Source organism: Schistocerca gregaria, chromosome X, assembly GCF_023897955.1.
Source record: "Schistocerca gregaria isolate iqSchGreg1 chromosome X, iqSchGreg1.2, whole genome shotgun sequence".
Taxonomy (NCBI): Eukaryota; Metazoa; Arthropoda; class Insecta; order Orthoptera; family Acrididae; genus Schistocerca; species Schistocerca gregaria.
In genome coordinates this window covers 616,203,217-616,223,471 of record NC_064931.1, presented here as the reverse complement: position 1 = coordinate 616,223,471, position 20,255 = coordinate 616,203,217, and the positions used below count along the sequence as shown (strand labels likewise).

The 20,255-nt window shown below is 40.1% G+C and overlaps 1 protein-coding gene across 3 annotated transcripts in view; it reads right to left on the bottom strand.

Annotated features, from left to right (window-relative positions):
* LOC126297516 (uncharacterized) overlaps positions 1-20,255 on the bottom strand; it is a 323,790-nt gene that overhangs the window by 51,588 nt on the left and 251,947 nt on the right. For all 3 annotated transcript variants that reach the window (XM_049988402.1, XM_049988404.1, XM_049988403.1), the window contains one exon: positions 6,245-6,345. In XM_049988402.1, coding sequence (XP_049844359.1) covers positions 6,245-6,345 — 101 coding nt within the window. The remainder of the gene's footprint in view (positions 1-6,244; positions 6,346-20,255) is intronic.

Here is a 20,255-nt window from a genome sequence, read left to right as displayed (position 1 = left end):
TTGCATGCTTTCTCAGAAATTTTTTTTGAATAATTAGTTCATGAGCCCACTCGAAGCATTAATGGTTGCGAAAGTGTACTTGACCTGTTAGCAACATATAATCCTGGACAAATAGCGAGTATCATGATGAATACAGGGATTAGTAACCACAAAGCAGTAGCTGCTAGGGTGAATACCATAGCTCCTACAACCATCAAAATGAAAAACAATGTATATCTAGTTAAGAAAGCTGATAAAAAATCTCTTAACACCGTTTTAAGAAACAGTTTGCACTCCTTCAGATCTGATGATGTAAGCATAGAAAAGTTGTGGAATGATTTCAAAGAGACAGTAACGACAGCAAATGAGAGATATATACCACATAAATTAATAAGTGATGGGACTGATCTCCCATGGTACACAAAATGGGTCAGATCGCTGTTGCAAAAAAAAAAAAAAAAAAAAAAAAAAAAAATAAAAAAAAATAAAAAAAAAAGAAAGAAAGAAGCATGCCAAATTTAAAAGAACGCAAAATCACCAAGATTGGCAGACTTTTGCAGAAGTTCAAAATATAGCGTGTGCTTCAATGCGAGATGCTTTCAGTAATTTCCACAATGAAACTCTGTCTCGAAATGTGGCAGAAAATCCAAAGGGAGTCTGGTCATACATAAAGCACACCAGTGGCAAGACGCAATCAATACCTTCACTGCGCAATAACAATGGTGAAGTCATTGATGACAGTGCCACTAAAGCAGAGTTATTAAACATGATTTTCTGAAACTCCTTCAGCAAAGAAGACAAAGTAAATATTCCTGAACTTCAATCTAGAACAACTGCCAAGATGAGAAACATAGAAATAGATACCCTCGGTGTCGGAAAGCAGCTTAAATCACTTAATAAAAGCAAGGCTTCCAGTCCAGATTGTATAGCAGTCAGGTTCCTCTCAGAGTATGCTTATGCAATAGCTCCATATTTGGCAATTACATACACCCACTCACTCACAGAGAGATCTGCACCTAAAGACTGGAAAATTGTTGAAGTCACACCAATACTCAAACAGGGAAGTAGGAGTAATCCATTGAATTACAGGCCCATATCACTAACGTCAGTTTGTGGTAGGGTTTTGGAACATATATTGTATTCGAACATTATGAAATATCTCGAAGAAAACGATTTATTGAGACATAGTCAGCACACATTCAGAAAATATTGTTCTTGCGAAACACAACTAGCTCTACATACTTATGAAGTAATGAGTGCTATCGACAAGGGATGACAAATTGATTCCCTATTTTTAGATTTGCAGAAGGCTTTTGACATCTCACAAGTGTCTCCTAATTAAACTGCGTACATATGGAATATCGCCTCAGTTGTGCAACCAAATTCCTGATTTCCAGTCAGAAAGGTCACAATTCGTAGTAATAGACAGAAAGTCAGTGAGTAAAATGGAAATATTATCTGGCGTTCCCCAAGACAGTGTTATAGGCCCTCTATTGTTCCTGATCTATATTAACGACTTGGGAGACAATCTCAGGAGCCGCCTTAGATTGTTTGCAGATGATGCCGTCCTTTACCATCTTGTTAAGTCATCAGATGACCAAAACAAATTGAAAAATGATTTAGATAATATATCTGTAAGGTGTGAAAAGTGGCAATTGACCCTGAATAAAGAAAATTATGAAGTTATTCACATGAGTACTAAAAAGAAATCAGCTAAATTTCGATTACTCGATAAGTCACACAAATCTGAAGGCTGTAAATTCAACTAAATACTTAGGAATTACAATTACAAATACCCAAATTGGAATGATCACATGGATAATGTTGTGGGTAGAGCCAACCAAAGACTGCGATTCATTGGCAGTACACCTAGAAAGTGCAACAGGTCTACTAAAAAGACTGCTTACACTATGCTTGTCCGCCCTATTCTGGAGTACTGCTGTGCGGTGTGGGATCCCCAACACGTGGAACTGACAGACGACATCAAAAAAGCACAAAGAAGGGCAGCTTGTTTTGTATTATCATGAAGTAGGGGAGATAGTGCCACAGACAAGATACGTGAATTGGAGTGGCAATCATTAAAACAAAGGCATTTTTTGTTGAGACGGGATCTTAATGAAATTTCAATCACCAGTTTCTCCTCCAATTGCAAAAACATTATGTTGGCAACTACCTACATAGGGAGAAACGATCATCACGATAAAACAAGATAAATAAGGTCACGCACAGAAAAATTTAAGTGTTTCTTTTTCCCGCATGCCATTCGAGAGTGAAACGGTAGAGAGACAGCTTGAAGGTCATTTACTGAACCCTCTGCCTGGCACTTCATTGTGAATAGCAAAGTAAACACATAGATGTAGATGTACGTTGCTCAGTGGGATTAATAAATTCCGCATATTTGCAGCTCCGTATCAAGAAACAGAATTAACAGCAGCAACGTAGGTTTACTCAACTGTATACTGTTTATAAATGAGTTCACAGTGCATTGCCGATATAACGTTTAGATGAGTTGTTAACAACCTGAACCACCGGTGAAAACTTTTAACACACCAGCTGAGCTGCAGTTCCATTCTGTTTGTCACCATAGTGCTCTGCAAATTGTGATTTCTTGTATTTGTTACTAGACTGTTTTGGACTGTTACATCAGTTTTCAGAGCTTTTTCTACACGGGTCTACAACTTATTTTTCTGCTGAAGATCTCATCATATTTCATCACTTCATAACAAAAGTTCTGTTATTCAAGTTGATTTCAGGTGACAAAACAGCTTGAGATTTCATCCCTTGCTTGAAAGCAAATTGTTCTGTCTTCCTTAGTAATGTTTGTGCTTTCATTGTCAGTCAGTACAGCATCAAGGGAATACTACCTGTGATTACCAGTAATGATCACCTGAACATGGACACCGATACGACGAAAGCAGAAAATTGATGAGTTGAATATGACTATAAGATCAAATTAATATCAAAACAAATCTTACTTGGAAATCGAACACTTCATGTTGTACAATATTTTAATACCTTTTTTTGTATACAGAATATAGCATATATAAACAATAACTCTACAAGGAACAGGAAGACAAATCACTACAAAAATGGGAGAAACAATGAAAGCTAAGGACTTTATGAAAGAAACACCACACATGTATGATAGCATGTAGAGGATATCTGATACATTGGTCGAACAATTTAAAAAAAAAAAAAAATGCTGTTTAACTTATTAGAAATATTAATATTTCCTCATTGTCATCGAGTTAATTATCTGTTCTTGTTTCGTTTTAGAGCGCAAAAACAACTAGGGTCACACGTGCCCATGTCAGAACTGTAGAGCACGAAGACAAAGTGAGGAGGTAAAAATGACTAAATGTTAATCCCAATTAACGGAAGAGAGGACAGCTAAAAACAGGGATGTGGAGAAAGGTCTATAACATACACCATAGAGAAATGGAGGTCCTGAACTGATAATTAAATGGTCTTCACCATGTTGATGTGATGGATAAAAGTAAAATGCCACTGACTGGCTGCGCGTCATTCACTAAAATGGCTGACACCTCAGACAGTCAACACAAATGAGCACGCAAGTGGTAAATTAAAAAGGCGAGGGGGCATTCCGCCAGGAAATGGCAGAACATCAAAGTTGAATGCAATGAGCACAAAGTGGTGGGAGAGCACCACTTAAGAAATGGTGGTGGCTAAAAAGACAGAGCCCAATACACAACCTAGCTAAAATGTTCTCATAACAACGGGGGGTGGGGGCAAGTGGTGGTCGTCCAAGCTACAGGACGAGGCTTAATAACCCAGTGCTTGTTCTCATGAAAGGAGGACCAGTAGTGATGTCAAATTGATACAACCTGCTGATAGATGGCGACAAAGAGATCGTTGGAGGGAATGGAAGAACTAGCGGGCTGAGGTACAAGGACTGCAGCCTTGGCAGCAGTGTCAGCAGCCTTGTTTCCTGTCAGATTGACGTAACCAGGAACCCACATAAACATCACAGTGGTTCCATCAAGAGTGAACAAGTAACAGCTATCCGGGACCCATTGCACTAAGAGATGGACGGTGTACAGCAGAGAGAGGCTTTGAAGGGAACTGAGAACGTCGGAGCAGCTGATGCAATTTAAAAGCCTGTATAACCAGATGTACTGCATGGCCTGATACAGGGTGAAAAGCTCTGCTGTAAATACTGAGCAGTGTTCTGGAAGCTGAGACAGAAAAATGTCAGTGACAATGACAAAGGCACACCCAATTCCAAGGTCTGTCTGAGAAACACCAGTGTACACAAAGGTACTATCGCGAAGTTCCATGCGAAGGTCTTGAAACTGAAGGTGATAGAGCGAGGCTGGAGTAGTGTTCTTAGGAAGCAAATGAAGGCCAAGGCGAACACAGGCCGCCACATGAAGCCAAGGTGGTGAAAGGTTCACACCAACCCTGAATGTTGTAGGTAGTGTGAAAGGTTCACACCAACCGTGAATGTTGTAGGTAGTGTGAAGTTAAGCTGCTGGAGTAAAAGCTGAAAGCCAACTCCAGGAGGCATAGGATGAGCGGCCATGCATGGCAGATGAATGTCGTGCATATCTACTGAGGAGAAGTCATATCAGTAGGATCACGGTACTTTGGCAGCTACTGCATACAGACTGTCAACTGGGCTAGTGTACAAGGCACCAGTGGCCAAACGGATGCCACAATGGAGGACAGAATTTAGACGGCATAAGAGGGATGGATGTTCAGATGCATAAACAAAACAACCACAGTCTAGTTTTAAATCAACAAGGGACAGGTACAAATGGAGGAGGGTGGCTCAATCTGCTCCCCAGGAAGTACCACTGAGGACACGTAGGACACTGAGGGACCCATACAGGGGGCTGTCAGACAAGACACATTGGGAGGGCCAAGAAAGTTTCATATCAAGCATGAGCCACAGAAATTTCGTAGTTTAAATGAACAGAAGAGCAATGATGTAAAGACAGTGGAAGAAATCAATTGTGCCACCAAAAATTCATACAAACAGTTTTGTCAGTGGAAAAACGAAAGCCATTGTTGATGCTCCACGAGTGAAGATTATCGAGACATTGCTGAAGATGCCACTCAATGAGACAAGTATATGGAGAACTGCAATAGATGGCAAAATGGTCAATGAAAAGGGAGCTGCAGATGGCAGGCAGGAGACTGGCCATAATAGGGCTAAAGACGAGAGCAAAGAGGATGACGCTCATGTCGGAACACCGAGACACAGTTTTCCTGGATAAAGGTGTCTGACAAGGCAGAATCCACATGTACCTTGAAAACTCAATCTTTTAAAAATTCCAGAAGGGAACAGGGCATGTGGTCATGGAAGTCCCATTTGTAGAGAATACAGAGGATACCAATCCTTTAGCAGGTGTCGGCTCTCTCCAAATCGAAAAACACAGCTACAGTGTGGGATTTCTACAGAAAACCATTCATGACATGGTTTGACAAAGTGATAAGATGGTTAACTGCTGAATGGTGTGCTTGAAATTCACACTGGGCAGTGGTTAGTAAGTTGCGACACTCGAGCCACCATACCAGCCAGGCACGAATAATATGTTCCATCTCCTTGCAAACACAGCTGGTGAGAAAAATGGGGTGATAGCTAAAAGGTAGGTGTTTGTCCTTACCAGGCTTAGGTATGTGTACGACAGTGGCTTCACGTCAGCATCTGGTAAACTCTCCCTCTGCCCAAATGCGGTCATACATATAAAGCAGAAAGTGCTTGCCCACAAGAGAATGACGTTGCAACATCTGAATGTTAACACCGTCTGGCCCTGGGGTGGAGCATTGGGATGAAGTGAGAGCACGATCTAGCTCCCTCATAGTATAGGCAACATTATGGCACTCATGATTCTGAGAAGAGAAGTGTATCGCCCGAGTGTCCTCTGCTCATTTCCGATGGAGGAAGGCAGGATGATAGTGGGAGGAGCTCGAAATCTCTGCAAAATGGCAGCCCAAGGTGTTGGAGATAGCAATAGGGTCCATTATGACATTGTCTGCTACTGTCAGGCCGGAAATTTGGAAATGGATCTTGATCCCAGAGAGCCGTCATAATTATCTGTTCTTGTTCAAACATTTTTAAACACCATACAGCAATGAAGTTTCTTTTTTGAACTACTACAATTCACAACAATGTTGCAGACCAAGAGTACTATGCGATACTGGAAATGAATAAAACAAATACAAATATTAGAAACAAACTCATGTTACACAAACTTCAGCATGATTTCTTCATTTAAAAAAAAAAATAATAATAATTCACCTGCATACGGGGAATTCCTGTCATAAACGGAGGAATGGAACCAGTAGATTCATCTGACACAGTAACTGCTGCAGCTTCTGCTCTCTGAGGTGCTGCGACATCTGAAATGAAAAAAGTAGGCATGGAAACATAAATCCTTCTGGAGAAGGTTAAGAAACGCAGACCACAATAACCAACAATATTCAGCAACTTTGTATTTCATTGAAATTCCATTCAAATTATAAGTGTAACTCAAATGAAAATGAGACAGATGGAAAAAGTACATAAACTGTTTATTACTTCAATACTAATCACAATAACTGTTAATAAATTTATCCCACTGTGAGACAAGACGGCCAGTGCCTTCATGGAAAAATGTTCGTAGTTGCCTACAGAACCACAATTGTACCTGTGCATGGACCTCTTCATCAGAAGCAAATTGATGGCTACAAATGTTTTTCTTCATGCCTCCAAAGTTATGGAAATCACAAAGGGAGATATTGGGACTGTGCAGAGGACATGTAGGGGCTCCCCAGCAAAACTTCTGTAGCATAGTTGAAACAATAGGCATATCAGCTACCAGAAAGTCATGGTGAACTTTTTCTTTGACTGCAACGGCCAAATGCTCATTGACTTTCTCGAACACAGTGGCACAATTAATGCACAGTGGTACGTAGACACCCTACAAAAATTGAAGTGCCCCATGAAGCCCAAGTACTCAGGGATGTTTGTGAACAGCATCATTCTGTTGCAGGATGATGACTGCCGACATGTTGCCAGGGTTGTTTAAACTGTGCTATGTCAATCCTGGTTCGTAGGCAACTGTTTACATTTTTCCATGAAGGCAATGACCATCTTGTCTCATAGTGGGATAAATGTATTATCAGTTTTGGTGATTTCTTTTGAAATAATAGATAGTCAACTTAAATTTTCCATTTGTCTTGTTTTCAGCTGACTCCCTTATACATTTACAAAGGACATTAGGGAAGTTTTGTAATATAGTTACAATTATGTTATACTTTGTAAACAACACCTGCTACTATCAGTTTCTCACTAGCCTTCAAAACCACACAGAAAACTGGTCTTTAAACTGTCTTCGATGGCAGGGCACTTTTAATGTTAAAAATTGTAGCAGCTCTTTTTTCTGTATAGAGGATCAGAATCTTTTCACCTGTATTTTCACCTTTGGAAAGCAACAAGAACATCAGACAAAACCTGAGCTACAGCCGGTTGGAGATGGGGTTGGCTGGGGGATTCTGAAGAACTCTTAAGCAACATACTCAGTACAATTTTGCTTGCCCTGAAAGTCAGAGCACTCCCATAAGTCTGCCCAGGACTTCCTAAAAAAAAAGAGAAAAAAACGAAGTTGGACTCTTAACAATTTAAAATTAGCCTTACAATCCAGAAAACTTCCACCGTTACTGACCATTAGTTGTTTTCAGACTACTACAGGTGTGCACAATTACAATTAAATACACACTCCTTGTTTTATCACTTGGTTAGGACACAATGCAAAGAATCCAAGCTTCAGGTAGTGCACCATTGTTAGTTATATAACTTGATGCACTGCTTTCCGATTTTTTGAGTGTGTATTTTTGCATAAAACCTTGCCATCTCAGACCAACAGGATGGAAACACAGTTGAACACAAGCAGACCCCTATGTCCATCAGACATATTTGTGAGCTTTTCTTTTATTCAAAACCCAAATGGTCGGCCTTGTGTGTGTGTGTGTGTGTGTGTGTGTGTGTGTGTGTGTGTGTGTGTTTTTGGACACTGCATGTGCAATAAAAACAGAGAGTTTTCCATGTTATTGGTAGAGCCCATGAGAGTGTTAGAAGCCTCATGAACTGTGGTGAAAAATAACAGGAAGTGTATTTACAGTTGGCCACATTAAGTGTGAGCAAAAACTGACAGTTTTGTAAGTTGAAATTTATTCTTGAAACTCAATTTAACTTTATTAGGGAAAGATGTACTACCTAAATCAACATATAAGAATTTTTGCCGGACCATGACTCGAACTCTGATTTCCTGCTAATCATGAGTTTTCAATATTTGAAACTCTAGTTCATTACCACTTATGCTATCCAAGCATGTTCCCCAGACTGACCCAAGCTGCCACTTGTCGCACACCTATCTATCTCATAGATTAGTGATTCATTTACCCATATCTGCTGCACATATTGTCATACCTGTGAAGGGTTTTATAATCAAGACAATGAAAAATTATGGGCTATCATTGTGATTTCCGTCCTAGGTCCATCTTTGATGATGCACAACACTTTAAAATATTGAAATTTATTCCTGAATTTCTGTAACAGGTATTGATTCTAAAACCAGATGGGAATCATGAGGTGTGTGTGTGTGTGTGTGTGTGTGTGTGTGTGTGTGTGTGTGTGTGTGTGTACATAAATCTATTAATTATTAGTGAGAAGAAATAGACAGGTGTGTGACATGAAAGTTTACCTTGGTCTGGGGAGTATGCTCGGCTAGTCTAAGTGGCAAGGCGACTGCTCGACATAAGTGGGAAATCCGGGTTTGAGTCCCAGTTTAGCACAAACTTTCAAATGTCACTTTAGGTAGTATATGGGTACCCATTACAGTTAAGTCGAATTTCAGGAATAAATTTCAATATTTGAAACTCTAGTTCATTATCAACTATAAAGATTTTGTAAGGGTTATAAAGTACAGCCTGCACGGCCTTGCTATACTTCTTGTCAGTGTTATATTTAATTTAAATACAAGCACTAGCACAAGAATTTCTTTTTGTGCCCAATAAGGCTGCCTCACAATTCTAATGTTAGATGTGGAGCTCCGTGGTCCCTTAAGTTGGTACACTTATTAGTTATTTAGCATAAGTGATACCTATGGAAGTCTCAAGCAGTTATGCTGGTCTGTTTTAGAATAAATCTATATTAAGACACATTAAGCTATTTAAATTCTGTTGCCTGGGAAATTACTTGCTTGGGCTCCTGATGCTTTAGCATATTGAGAGCATAGTGTGTTAATGCTGTACAGTCAAAGCGGTGCATCGCATAAGGTACCCATTACTTTCAAACCGCATTTATTTCAGATTTTCCAAATTTACATTTTACACCAAGCTGAAAAAAGTCATGGGATAGTGATACACAGACAGAGGTACAGGGCGATACATGGGAGACAGACGGTTTTGAACTGCGTAGTAATGAGAGCACTGGGATGGGAGTGGTCGTGGTGGGGATAGTTCTGATCCACACAAGACACCATTTCATTTACTAGGTCACTATGGAGCATTGGGACTTGCAATGTCGAATGTTTGTCTAAGAAAGTTTTGTGGAAAGTGGTGAATCTATTACTGCTACGCAGTGATTGTTTTGTGTGTGGTATAATGTCGGTTAACATGGGGCTGTTCCGAGCTGTAACACAATCCTCAGATGGGTGGAAAACTTCAGATCAACTGGAAACATACTGGATAAGAAGCATCCTGGCCTGAGGCCCAGAGTAACAACACCAGAAAATGTTGAAAGAGTAAAGCAAGCAGCAGTCAGAAGCCCAGAACGGTCAGCTAGACGCCGTGCTAGTGAGTTAGGAATCAATCATGAATCATTTAGATGAATTTTGCATAAATAATTAAAATTCCATCCCCACAAAATGCTCATTGCCCAACAACTTAAGGAAACTGATTTCGCTGTACGAGAAGACTTCGCTTACAGAATGCAAGTAATTTTGGGATCAAATGAAAATGAAATTTTATTGATGAGCGATGAAGCTCATTTTCATTTAAACGGGACCAGGAATAAGCAAAACCTACGTTACTGGGCCCCGGAGCATCCGCACCTTATCCACCAGCGGCCTCTACACTCAGGAAAAGTAACTGTCTGGTGTGCTCTTGGCTTTGCTGGCATTATTGGACCTTCTTTTTTTTTTTTTTGAGGAGAACAGCACCACAGTTACTGTTAATTCGGTTCATTACATTCGTATGCTTGAAATATTCTTGAAACCAGAACTAAGAAGACAATGAATCCCTTTACAACGTGTTAGGTTCCAGCAGGATGGGGCAACATCACATACCGCAAACACTTCAATGACAGTTCTTAGATGCATATTTCCTGGCTAGATTATCTCAAGTTTTGGCAATGTTCCTTGGCCTCCCAGGTCTCCTGACTTGTCAGTATGTGACTATTTTCTGTGGGGGTACCTTAATAACTGTGTGTATAACCACAAACCACGAAATTTGGATGCGTTGAGGAACGCAATCATTCAAGAAATTGCTGCCATTCCTGCAGAGATTTTAGTCCGTGTGATGGAGGATTTTAAAAAGAGACTCGAGTCCTGCATTCGATAGGACAGACATCACCTTGATGACATTTTTTTCACAAATAACTTTGTTAACTAAAATGGCAAATAATGAGCTTTGATTTTGTGTAAATAAACATGCATTAATTTTAAAGTTGGCTGAGTATTATTTCATTAAAAACTGTCCGTCTCTCATGTGTCACACTGTGGTATTGCGTACACAACATATAAAAGGGCAGTGCATAGGTGGAGCTATCATCTGAGCCCAGCTGAGTCATGTGAAAAGATCTTCTATTTGATTATGGCCGCACAACAGAAATCAACAGATTTTGAATGCTGAATGGTAGTTGGAACTAGATGCATTGGACATTCCATTTCAAAACCATTAGGGAATTAAGTATTCCGAGATCCACAGTGTGAAGAGTGTACCGAGAATACCAGATTTCACGCATTGTCTCTCACCACAAACAATGCAGTGGCTTGCCGCCTTCAATTAACAACTGAGAGCAGTGGGGTTTGTGTAGCGTTGTCAGTGTTAAGGATACAGGGAACTTATAAATGGTAGAAAAAAATCAATTTTGTTATGACTTTATTCAATTCTATAATCTTTCCTGATTACATTGATATATACATTATACAGTTTCAAATGAAAAATGACCTATATATACCAAATTTTCAAGTTACGGTCATGCACACTGCCAAGCCCTCTTTATTTCTGTTACAGAAACCAGTATTATTCTGAAAAGAACTGTGAACTTTCTGTTTCCAGCAATTATACGTATGATACATTGTATATATTCCGTGGTAACCAGTTCACAAACAAAGCAAGCCACACTGTTGAAAGTAACCTACGTATCAGTTCTTCAGGGAAGAAAATCTCACATGGCACGCCGCCTGGCGATTCAAATTTTTGTATTAACAATCACAGTATTTGCAGTGGATTTGTTGTTGTTGATGTGGGCATCTTATTTTCTTTGATAAAGGAAGTGGCGAAATGTGAACAATGTGATGGCGTAGGCTGTCTGGAAATAACTAAACAACACAGTAGCAGGAAGGGTTTAGTATCAAAATTAGTTGTTCTATGCAGATCCTGCGATAAATCTACCTCGAAAATGTCTCCAAACATTGTCCATAATCCATATAATGTGAATTTGAAATTAGTGTATGGAATGCGTGCAATGGGAAAAGGAAAAAAGGCTGCTCAAACGTATAGTGGTTTGATCAACCTTCCTCCTGTTTGAACAGTTCTTGGGTATCCGACCGGGTAGCGTCGTAATTTCTCCACGATATTTTGGCAGACGTACACGCTGCCATCTTCACGTGGTTCCTGACGAATGTTGTGCTGTTCCTCTCGGCACCCTATATATACTAGTCGTTACCCCCTCCATCGTTCCTCTCCTGGTGTCTTTGGTGCGGTCGGTGCGGCGGCTGGGTCTGAACTGGTGTCTGCAGTCTCACTGCTGCCGCCGTCGGCGACGGTCCTCGATCTCTGAGACTGCATCTTTCTCTCCATGCTGAGTGCAGGGTTCCAAGCCTGAGTAAGTTGAAGGCCGCTGTCTTTATTAATTAGATCGTCCTGTAGTCAGATTTTGGTGGCCTCTTTAGTAACCGCGTTACTAAAGAGCCATCAGATGCATTACTGCGTTACTAAATAGGCCATCAAAATACCACTACAGGAAGATCTAATTAATAAAGACAGCGGCCTTCAACTTAGTCAGGCTTGGAACCCTGCACTCAGCCTGGAGAGAAAGATGCGGTCCCAGAGATCAAGGACCGCCTCCGATGGCGGCAGCAGGGAGACTGCAGACCACATTTCATACCTAGGCGCCCCTTCGCCCACCACCTCCAGTAGCCGCCGCGCCAACCGCACCAAAGACACCAGGAGAGGAACGGTAGAGGGGGTAATGGTAGGTACATATAGAACGCCGAGAGGAACAGCACAGTATTTGTCAGGAACCATCTGAAGATGGCAGCGTGTATGTCTGCCGAAATATTATGGAGAAATTACAACGCTACCCGGTTGGATACCCGAGAACTGTTCAAATTGGAAATACGCCAGGAAAATTTCAGATCGCACAACTTCCTCCCCCTAACAGTATGTTCAGCAAGTACATAAAAATACTTTTAGGTGCCTTGATGGGTGTATCTAAAGGATTTGTGAAACATGCAGTAGGAGAAATTGTAAATATTAGTGGAACCAAGGACATTGCTGTTGCACTTGATGGGACATGGCAATGTCGAGGACATTGTTCCTTGAATGGTGTTGTAAGTGTTACTTCTCTGGAGAATGGAAAAGTTGTTGACGTTGAGTGCTTATCTAAGTACTGTCACACCTGCCATGGTAACACTGAAGGACATATTGAACATCAGTGTTCCAAGAATTATGATGGTTACAGTGGAGGTATGGAGTGTGATGGAGCTCTAAAAATATTTCAGATGTTGGTGCCCATTTATAACGTTAGATATACGAAGTACCTTGGCGATGGGGAAACTAATGCTTTCCATAAAATTAATGAGTTCAATGTTTATGGTGATACCTTGGTAACAAAACTGGAGTGGTGTGGACATGTGCAAAAGAGGATGGGTGCTAGATAGGGGAAGCTATGGAGACAAATGAAAGGAAAGTTACTATTTGATGGGAAGTCTCTATTTGGCCTAGGCAGATTAACAGAAACTAAAATAGACTTTCTTCAGAGTTATTATGGACTATCCATTAGATGAACTGTGCCTCTGAATGATGTTACAGCAATGAGAAAAGCTGTATGGGCCACCTGCTTCATAAGTTGTTCACCGATGACCACCCTGCCCTAAAGGACCAGATTCTTGGTGTGGTTACCAAAAAGCAAAAGAAAGTGGTCAAATATACCATTATAAGCATTCTGTTCCCGAGCCTGCTATGAATCAAATAAAAACAATTTTTAGAGACCTGAGTGACCCTGTTTCGCTCAGTAAATGTATTCATGGGACACTCAGAATACAAATGAAAGTTTCAACAATTGCATATGGGAAAAGATTACCCAAGAATTTTTAGTAAGACTAAATACATTAAAAGTTGGTGTACTAGATGCAGTGATATGTTTCAATGATGGAGTGAGAGGAAGGTTGGAAGTCCTGATAAATTTAGGCATAAAATGTGGCTCTAATATGGAATATCAATTGCTTGGGTGTGACAGACAATGGGTGCACGAAGCTGAAAGATTTGCTCTTCAAGTTACCAAAGAAGCAAGAATGGATGCCAAGAGGAAGCTTGAAGATGAAGAAGAAATGTTGTAGGATGAAGACTATGCTTCAAGAATGTTCTGAGGCACAGTTTAATTGGACTCATATCTACATTCACAATTTCTCGCAAGCTGTATTTTTCAGAATTCAGGTACAAATATTTCCTAAAGTTTATGGTGGATGACCGACGCTAACAGCATGACACTGCCTGCTGGTAATGTCCTGGGCTCATGACCATATTGGTTGGACCTTGAGTGGAAAACCTGGCACGGTCAGATGAGTCCCAATTCAAGGTGGTAAAAGGTGATGATAGGGTTGAGGGTGGAGAAGACCCCACAAAGCCATTACCCAGATTGTCAACAAGGCATTGTGCAAGCTTTGGTGGTTCTGTAACAGTGTGGGCTGCATTTACATGGCATGTACTCGGTCCTCTTGTCCAACTGAATAGACCATTGACTGAAATTGGTTATGTTCGGTTACTTAGAGACCATTTGCAACCATTCATGGACTTCATATTCCCAAAAACCTATGGACATATGGATGACAATGCACCATTTACTGGGCCACAATTGTTCAGGATTGGTTTAGAGAACATTCTGGACAATTTGAGTGAATGATTTGGCCACCCAGAGCATCCGACATGGGACACAATTGAGAGGTCAGTTTGTGCACAAAATCCTGCAGCGGCAACACTTTCACAATTATGGACAGCTGTAGAGACAGTGTGGGCGAAAATTTCTACAGGGGACTTCCAATGACTTGGATGAGGCAATGCCACATCAAGTTGCCAGGCAAAAGAAGGTATGATATGGTATTAGGAGGTCTCCCATGACTTTCGTGGTATCCCATGACTTGGGTCATCTCAGTATTTATCAGGTCTGTAGGTATCAGAGGCACTCAATAAGATCAGGCAGCACTGCAGAATGCGTAGCAGGGAGTAAGGTTTCACTTCTCATGCTGGCAGAAGTGGCCGCTGGAACATCTGACACTGCCAATAGACAGTGGGATGGGCTGTGGCTGGCTGTGAGGAAGACAGCATACAATATGTAGGAAAACCACAGCCATTCTGGTGCAAAGCAAGTAATTTCTTTTAATAAATATTTACTAATAAAAGCCACTTTTCCCACTGCAGATATTAGGAGAAGCCTCTGGTCATAAGCACAGTTTTATGCCAATATTACAATGCAAAAAAGCTGTCATTAAGATAATGATATTACACAAACAGCAGTGATGTTTCATGGTTATAAGTACAAGATCTAGACTGTGCACTGCAGTCGCCAGTCACCGACAGAATGCCTTTCAATCTAGTTCTGTCATAAGACCATTCTCTCAGAAAATAGCTAGTTTTGAGTTAAAAGTGATGGAATGTTTCATTATTGTCAAGTAGCGATGTTTTCATAAATAAACGCATCATAAGGGCACCCAGGAACACTTTTCAACTAATATAGTTTCTCCACTTTCATCACTTAAGAAATTACAGGCTATAAAATTGCATTTTCCAGAAAATACGGTGGCACTGATACTGCTTCTGTGAGGGACATCAACAAAGAGAGCTTTGGAGAAAACAGAAAGGAGGAAATCCTACTCAACAACTCACTAAGATAATCCAAGGGCAGGTTGTCTTAATATCTGCAAGTCCTTGATGGACAAGCACAGCCAGTCATAATGTACACCTCTTACGTCATTGCCTGCACACTCACTAACTTAACTGAGAAACTTCTGTAGGTTTAGTACAAAGGGAAGTGGGTGGGGATGGGGAGGGATGGGACAATGGGGGAACGCGATATCTTACAACTGGGCACTGGTAGTTCTGTGTTGTGTGTGTTGTGTCCAATGGTGACTGGTGCCCAGGGTTCGTTAGTTGCTAGATGTGGTACATTTTTATTGTGGGTTGACAAGGACAAACTAGACAAATTAAGAATTGATTTGCTTTTGAGTATTTTATGTCAGAAGCCTGTTAAAAGGCAAAGTTAAGCATTGACATTACTAATCAAAATTTGAGAGCTTACTTTCATACGATTAAAGTTTAATCTTCCAAGTATGATAGCATTTGGAGTTGGTTTTGGAATTTCTTATTAAATGAGAATCTATGATTTTAGAGATTTTTTGATATTCACTCACACCCTAACCTGTTAATAAACATATCCCTCCACTCCCAACCATTAAAAACTTTGTAAAATTGCAAACTGAAGAGCAGCAGCATGGCATCACTAACTCGTATGCAGCTGATCCATATTATACACTGGTTGCATTGAAAGTGAGTACAAGGTTATCATAATGAAAGGAACAGTACTAATAATGAATAGGAAATAAGAATGTGCATGAACTATAAGTAACGTTATTGTGAACACATTATTATAAAGAAACCAGAAAGAAAGCCAAGACCAATCATCAAGGCTATTAGCTCACCAGATAATTTATTAAATTAAAAAAAGAATTCTGACTGTTAAGGAAAACAAAAATTTAATTGTGATGGGAAACTGAGATGTGATACGAGGAAAAGGAAGTGACTGTACAATCACAGGAGAGTGGTGGCTGTGAGAAAGGAATAAGTGAAGCCACTTTGTAGAATTTTGCACAGAGCACTATTTGATCACTACAAACACTTGGTTTTAGAATAGTAAAAGAGTGTTGTATACTTGAGAGGGACCTGGAGACACTGGGAAGTTTCAGGTAGATTACATGATGGTAAGATAATTCAAAACCAGGTTTTAAGCTGCAACATTTCCAGGGGCAGATGAGGAATCTGATCATAATTTATCGACTATGAACTGCAGATAATGACTGAAGAAATAGCAGAAGGATAGGAAATTAAGGAGATGAGAACTGGATAAATTTCATGACTCAGACGTTTTTGAGAGTATCAAAGGAACCATTAGATAACAGTTGACTGAAACAGGGGAAAGGAATTTAATGGGAGATGAATGGGTAACTTTGAGAAATGAAATAGTGAAGGCAGCAGAATGTTAAATTGGGAAAATGCAAAGTCCAGCAAAAATCCTTGACATTGACAGAAAGTGCAACCAGCAAAGAAAGAATGGCTAAAGGAGAAATACAAAGCTGAAGAAGCATGTATGGCCATGAGAAGGATAGATGCCATCTATAGGAAAACTAATGAAATCGTTGGAGGAAAGAGAAGCAGTCACACGAATATAGAGAGCTCAGATGGCAAGACAATACTCAGCAAAGAAGAGAATGCCGAATTGTGTAAGGGATATATAAAAGGAAATAAACTTGAAGACAATATTACAGAAAGGGGAAGTAGGAGGAGACGAGATGGGAGTGATACACTGTGCGAAGAATCAGACATAGTACTGGAAGGCCCACATAACAAAACAAGGCATCTGGAGTGGACAATACTTCCTTAGAATTACTGAGATCCTTGAAAAAACATACCACAACAGTACTGTTCCATCTAGTATGCAAGATATATGAGAGAGTTCACAGGTCTATACAGTGAGGTCACGAGATGGTCCATCTGGAGTTAGTGACATCAGACAGAAGTCTGATCGAATTGCAGTAATAAGTAGAAGCATTAACATCAAGGCACTGAGAGAGGTATTGGTGACAAAGATGAGAAATAACTGCACAAGAGATGAACGTGATGGGTTAAACCAGTCTGCAAGCCAAAGAGCAGATGAGATCCCATTAGAGCTAGCTCTGACAAGAATTGATATCCTGTACAACCGAAAAAGAATATGTCTGAGTTTTTTGGGCTACCAACAAGTTCCAGCCATATTTATTTGGCAAACTATTCACTGCTGTGATGTATCACCATTCTCTATGTTAGATGACTAGCCTGTAGAATCCATTGAGTCAACTGGTGAGAGGCCCCAACATTTCAAGTGGTGTTATTATTTTATCCTTTTGGCGAAAAACTGCAGTGCTGACAAAATCTCAGTCATTGCTACACTAAATGACACTGCTGCTAAACAAAGGGAAAAATCCAGAATTGCTGAAAATCACATAAGCCTTGAAGAAAGAGGAACGGGGAACACAGAATTCCGATTAATAAATAGAACACTGTATAAGAGGAACTGTGATCCAATGGGGTGGAAATGATTGCTTGCCATTCCAGCTCATCTGTGGCCAGCACCTGAAGTATTTCCGCGATGATTCAGCATCTGATCACATGATATTTGTGAAAATCTAGGCAAAATCAAATGCTCAGGTCTCTCCTGATTTATTAGATACTATGAGCCACTGTAAGGCTCATAGTAAACAACTGACGCACATACCTCTATTACGTCTGGGGTATGTAGTACCAATGTCGTCTGTACTGGAATCGATCTCTTGGGGAGGTTCAAGAAGTCAGCAAATGGGAATTGATGGATAGTTGTCTGCACTGATTACACTGTCTGTAAAGTTACGCTGACTACCAAAGGTCCAGAAATTGCAACATTCCTTGTAGAAGACATCATTTTGAAGCACAGAGCACCCACTTGTGACAATCCCTGACCATGGAAAAGCTTGTCAGTCAGGACTAGTATCAGTGATAATTTCAGAGTGCAGCATCACCCACAGGATGGCAACTGCCTACCGCCCGTCAAGTGACAGCCTGAAAGAATGCTTTAATAAGACATTGACAGATATGTTCTCGACATATGTTGATATCAAACAGAGAGACTGGTATACAATACTTAATGTAATGACGTTCACTTACAACACAGTGAAGCAAGACATTACAGGTTTCACAACATTCTTCATGCTCCTCACTGATGAGGCTGAAAAAATGATGTATGCACTGTTCCAGTTTCAACCACACAATACTAAGGATGACTACATGAAACATTTTATCACCAGGACCTAAGATGCATATAGACTCCAGACACCCAGGAGAAAGATTACGAACACAATAACGCCAAGCATCGGCAAAGGAGGTATGGATCTTTATGACTTTACGGAAAGTAGGACCATTGAAAACATTATTAAAGCGCTACTTTGGGCACTATCATATCCTCCACTGCTTGACCAATAACACAGATGACAGGATTACAACCCTTCGTCAAGAAGATAAAGGCACATCCATGTCACCCGTATGAAGCCCTACTACAGTCCAGAGGTGCAGATCATTCATGGGAGATTGAAGGAAACTGAGGATTCACTCAACGTTCATGATGCTTCGACTGGAGGAGCTACCACTGATGGAACAACATGACTGGAACATGAGGATCCACCAGCGCTGGTATACAGAGGACAAGTGACAAGATCTGGATCTAGATGCGGCGCGATGTAGTCAGCTTGAATAAAAACTTCTGAAACAGCAAATGAGAGACTGCAATGCTACCAGCTGTAGTGTAGTGTAGTGCAGTGTAGTGATTTGTGTCACTGTCTGCCGTGCTGTGGGTCAGCAGTTCAAACCTGACAACTAATAATTATTTGTTATTTAGTAACTAGCATTTATAGAATGTTGTTAAAATTTCTTAATTTTGTAACATTTGTATATTCTGGAATATTCAATGTTTGTATAAATAGCTGCACTCTCTGTCCAAGTGGTCATTTGTTCTGACTGTATTTTGATGTCAGTAACAAATGTGCTTCCAGTGCTATGAGTTGCATTTCAATGGAGACTCTGCCTTCAGATTTTGACTTGACTGTGGTTTCGACGTGGCAATATTTATCTTAATCTATCATCAACATTCCTCATATAACGGCTAGTAACAATGGAATGCTGGGTGGTTTAAAAATTTCAAATTTAGCTAACATGAACAACTCTGAATGGGATAAGTTGATCAATGATAAATTTATCTACAAGGTATAGATGCAAGATATATGCAGTATACTTCAAATATACTTTGAAACATTAGAATAGAGAAGAAAATTAGGAATAAAGAGTTTCTACTATGAGTTAGTAGCCACAGGCATGGTAGAGACTGTTATTTACAGGGCATATTAGAATATGACCAATAGGTCACTAAGTATATTCAAATTTAGAGTAGGGCTCCGTCAGATGCCAGTGTATATATAAGGACACTAAATAATAAACAGAAGAACACTCTACTAAGACTTTCCAAAAGAGGGTCATTAGTGACAGCAGTGGGGATTGAGATGGGACATCTGAGATTTGCGGCACCAATATTTTGTTGTTTCAGAGTCATGACCAGTCACATAGCTAATGTGCTGTGATATGAGTTAATTCATGGCTGGAAATGGTATTAATGATTGGCATGGACCAGAGTGAGTCACAGATTTTTATGCAGTCTTTGTATTCAACAAAATTCATCCATGAATATATAAAACTGTCCCCCCCCCCCTACACCCCCCCCCCCCCCCCCCCCCACACACACCCTGACATTTATTTAGTTTCAAAAGAAAATATTTATATTTTAAAATTTTGTAGTACAGACATCACAACACAACAATAAATATGAGTGCATTAGCAGTATGGAATACTATCAGATACATATAGAATAAGACAAAGAAAACAAAAGGTGACATTATGTTACATATATGTCAGAAACAAAGAAAAGTCAATTAATATACATATTTTTCACGAGAAACTGCTCTGGCAAATATACTACGGTTGAAACATACCCTTGA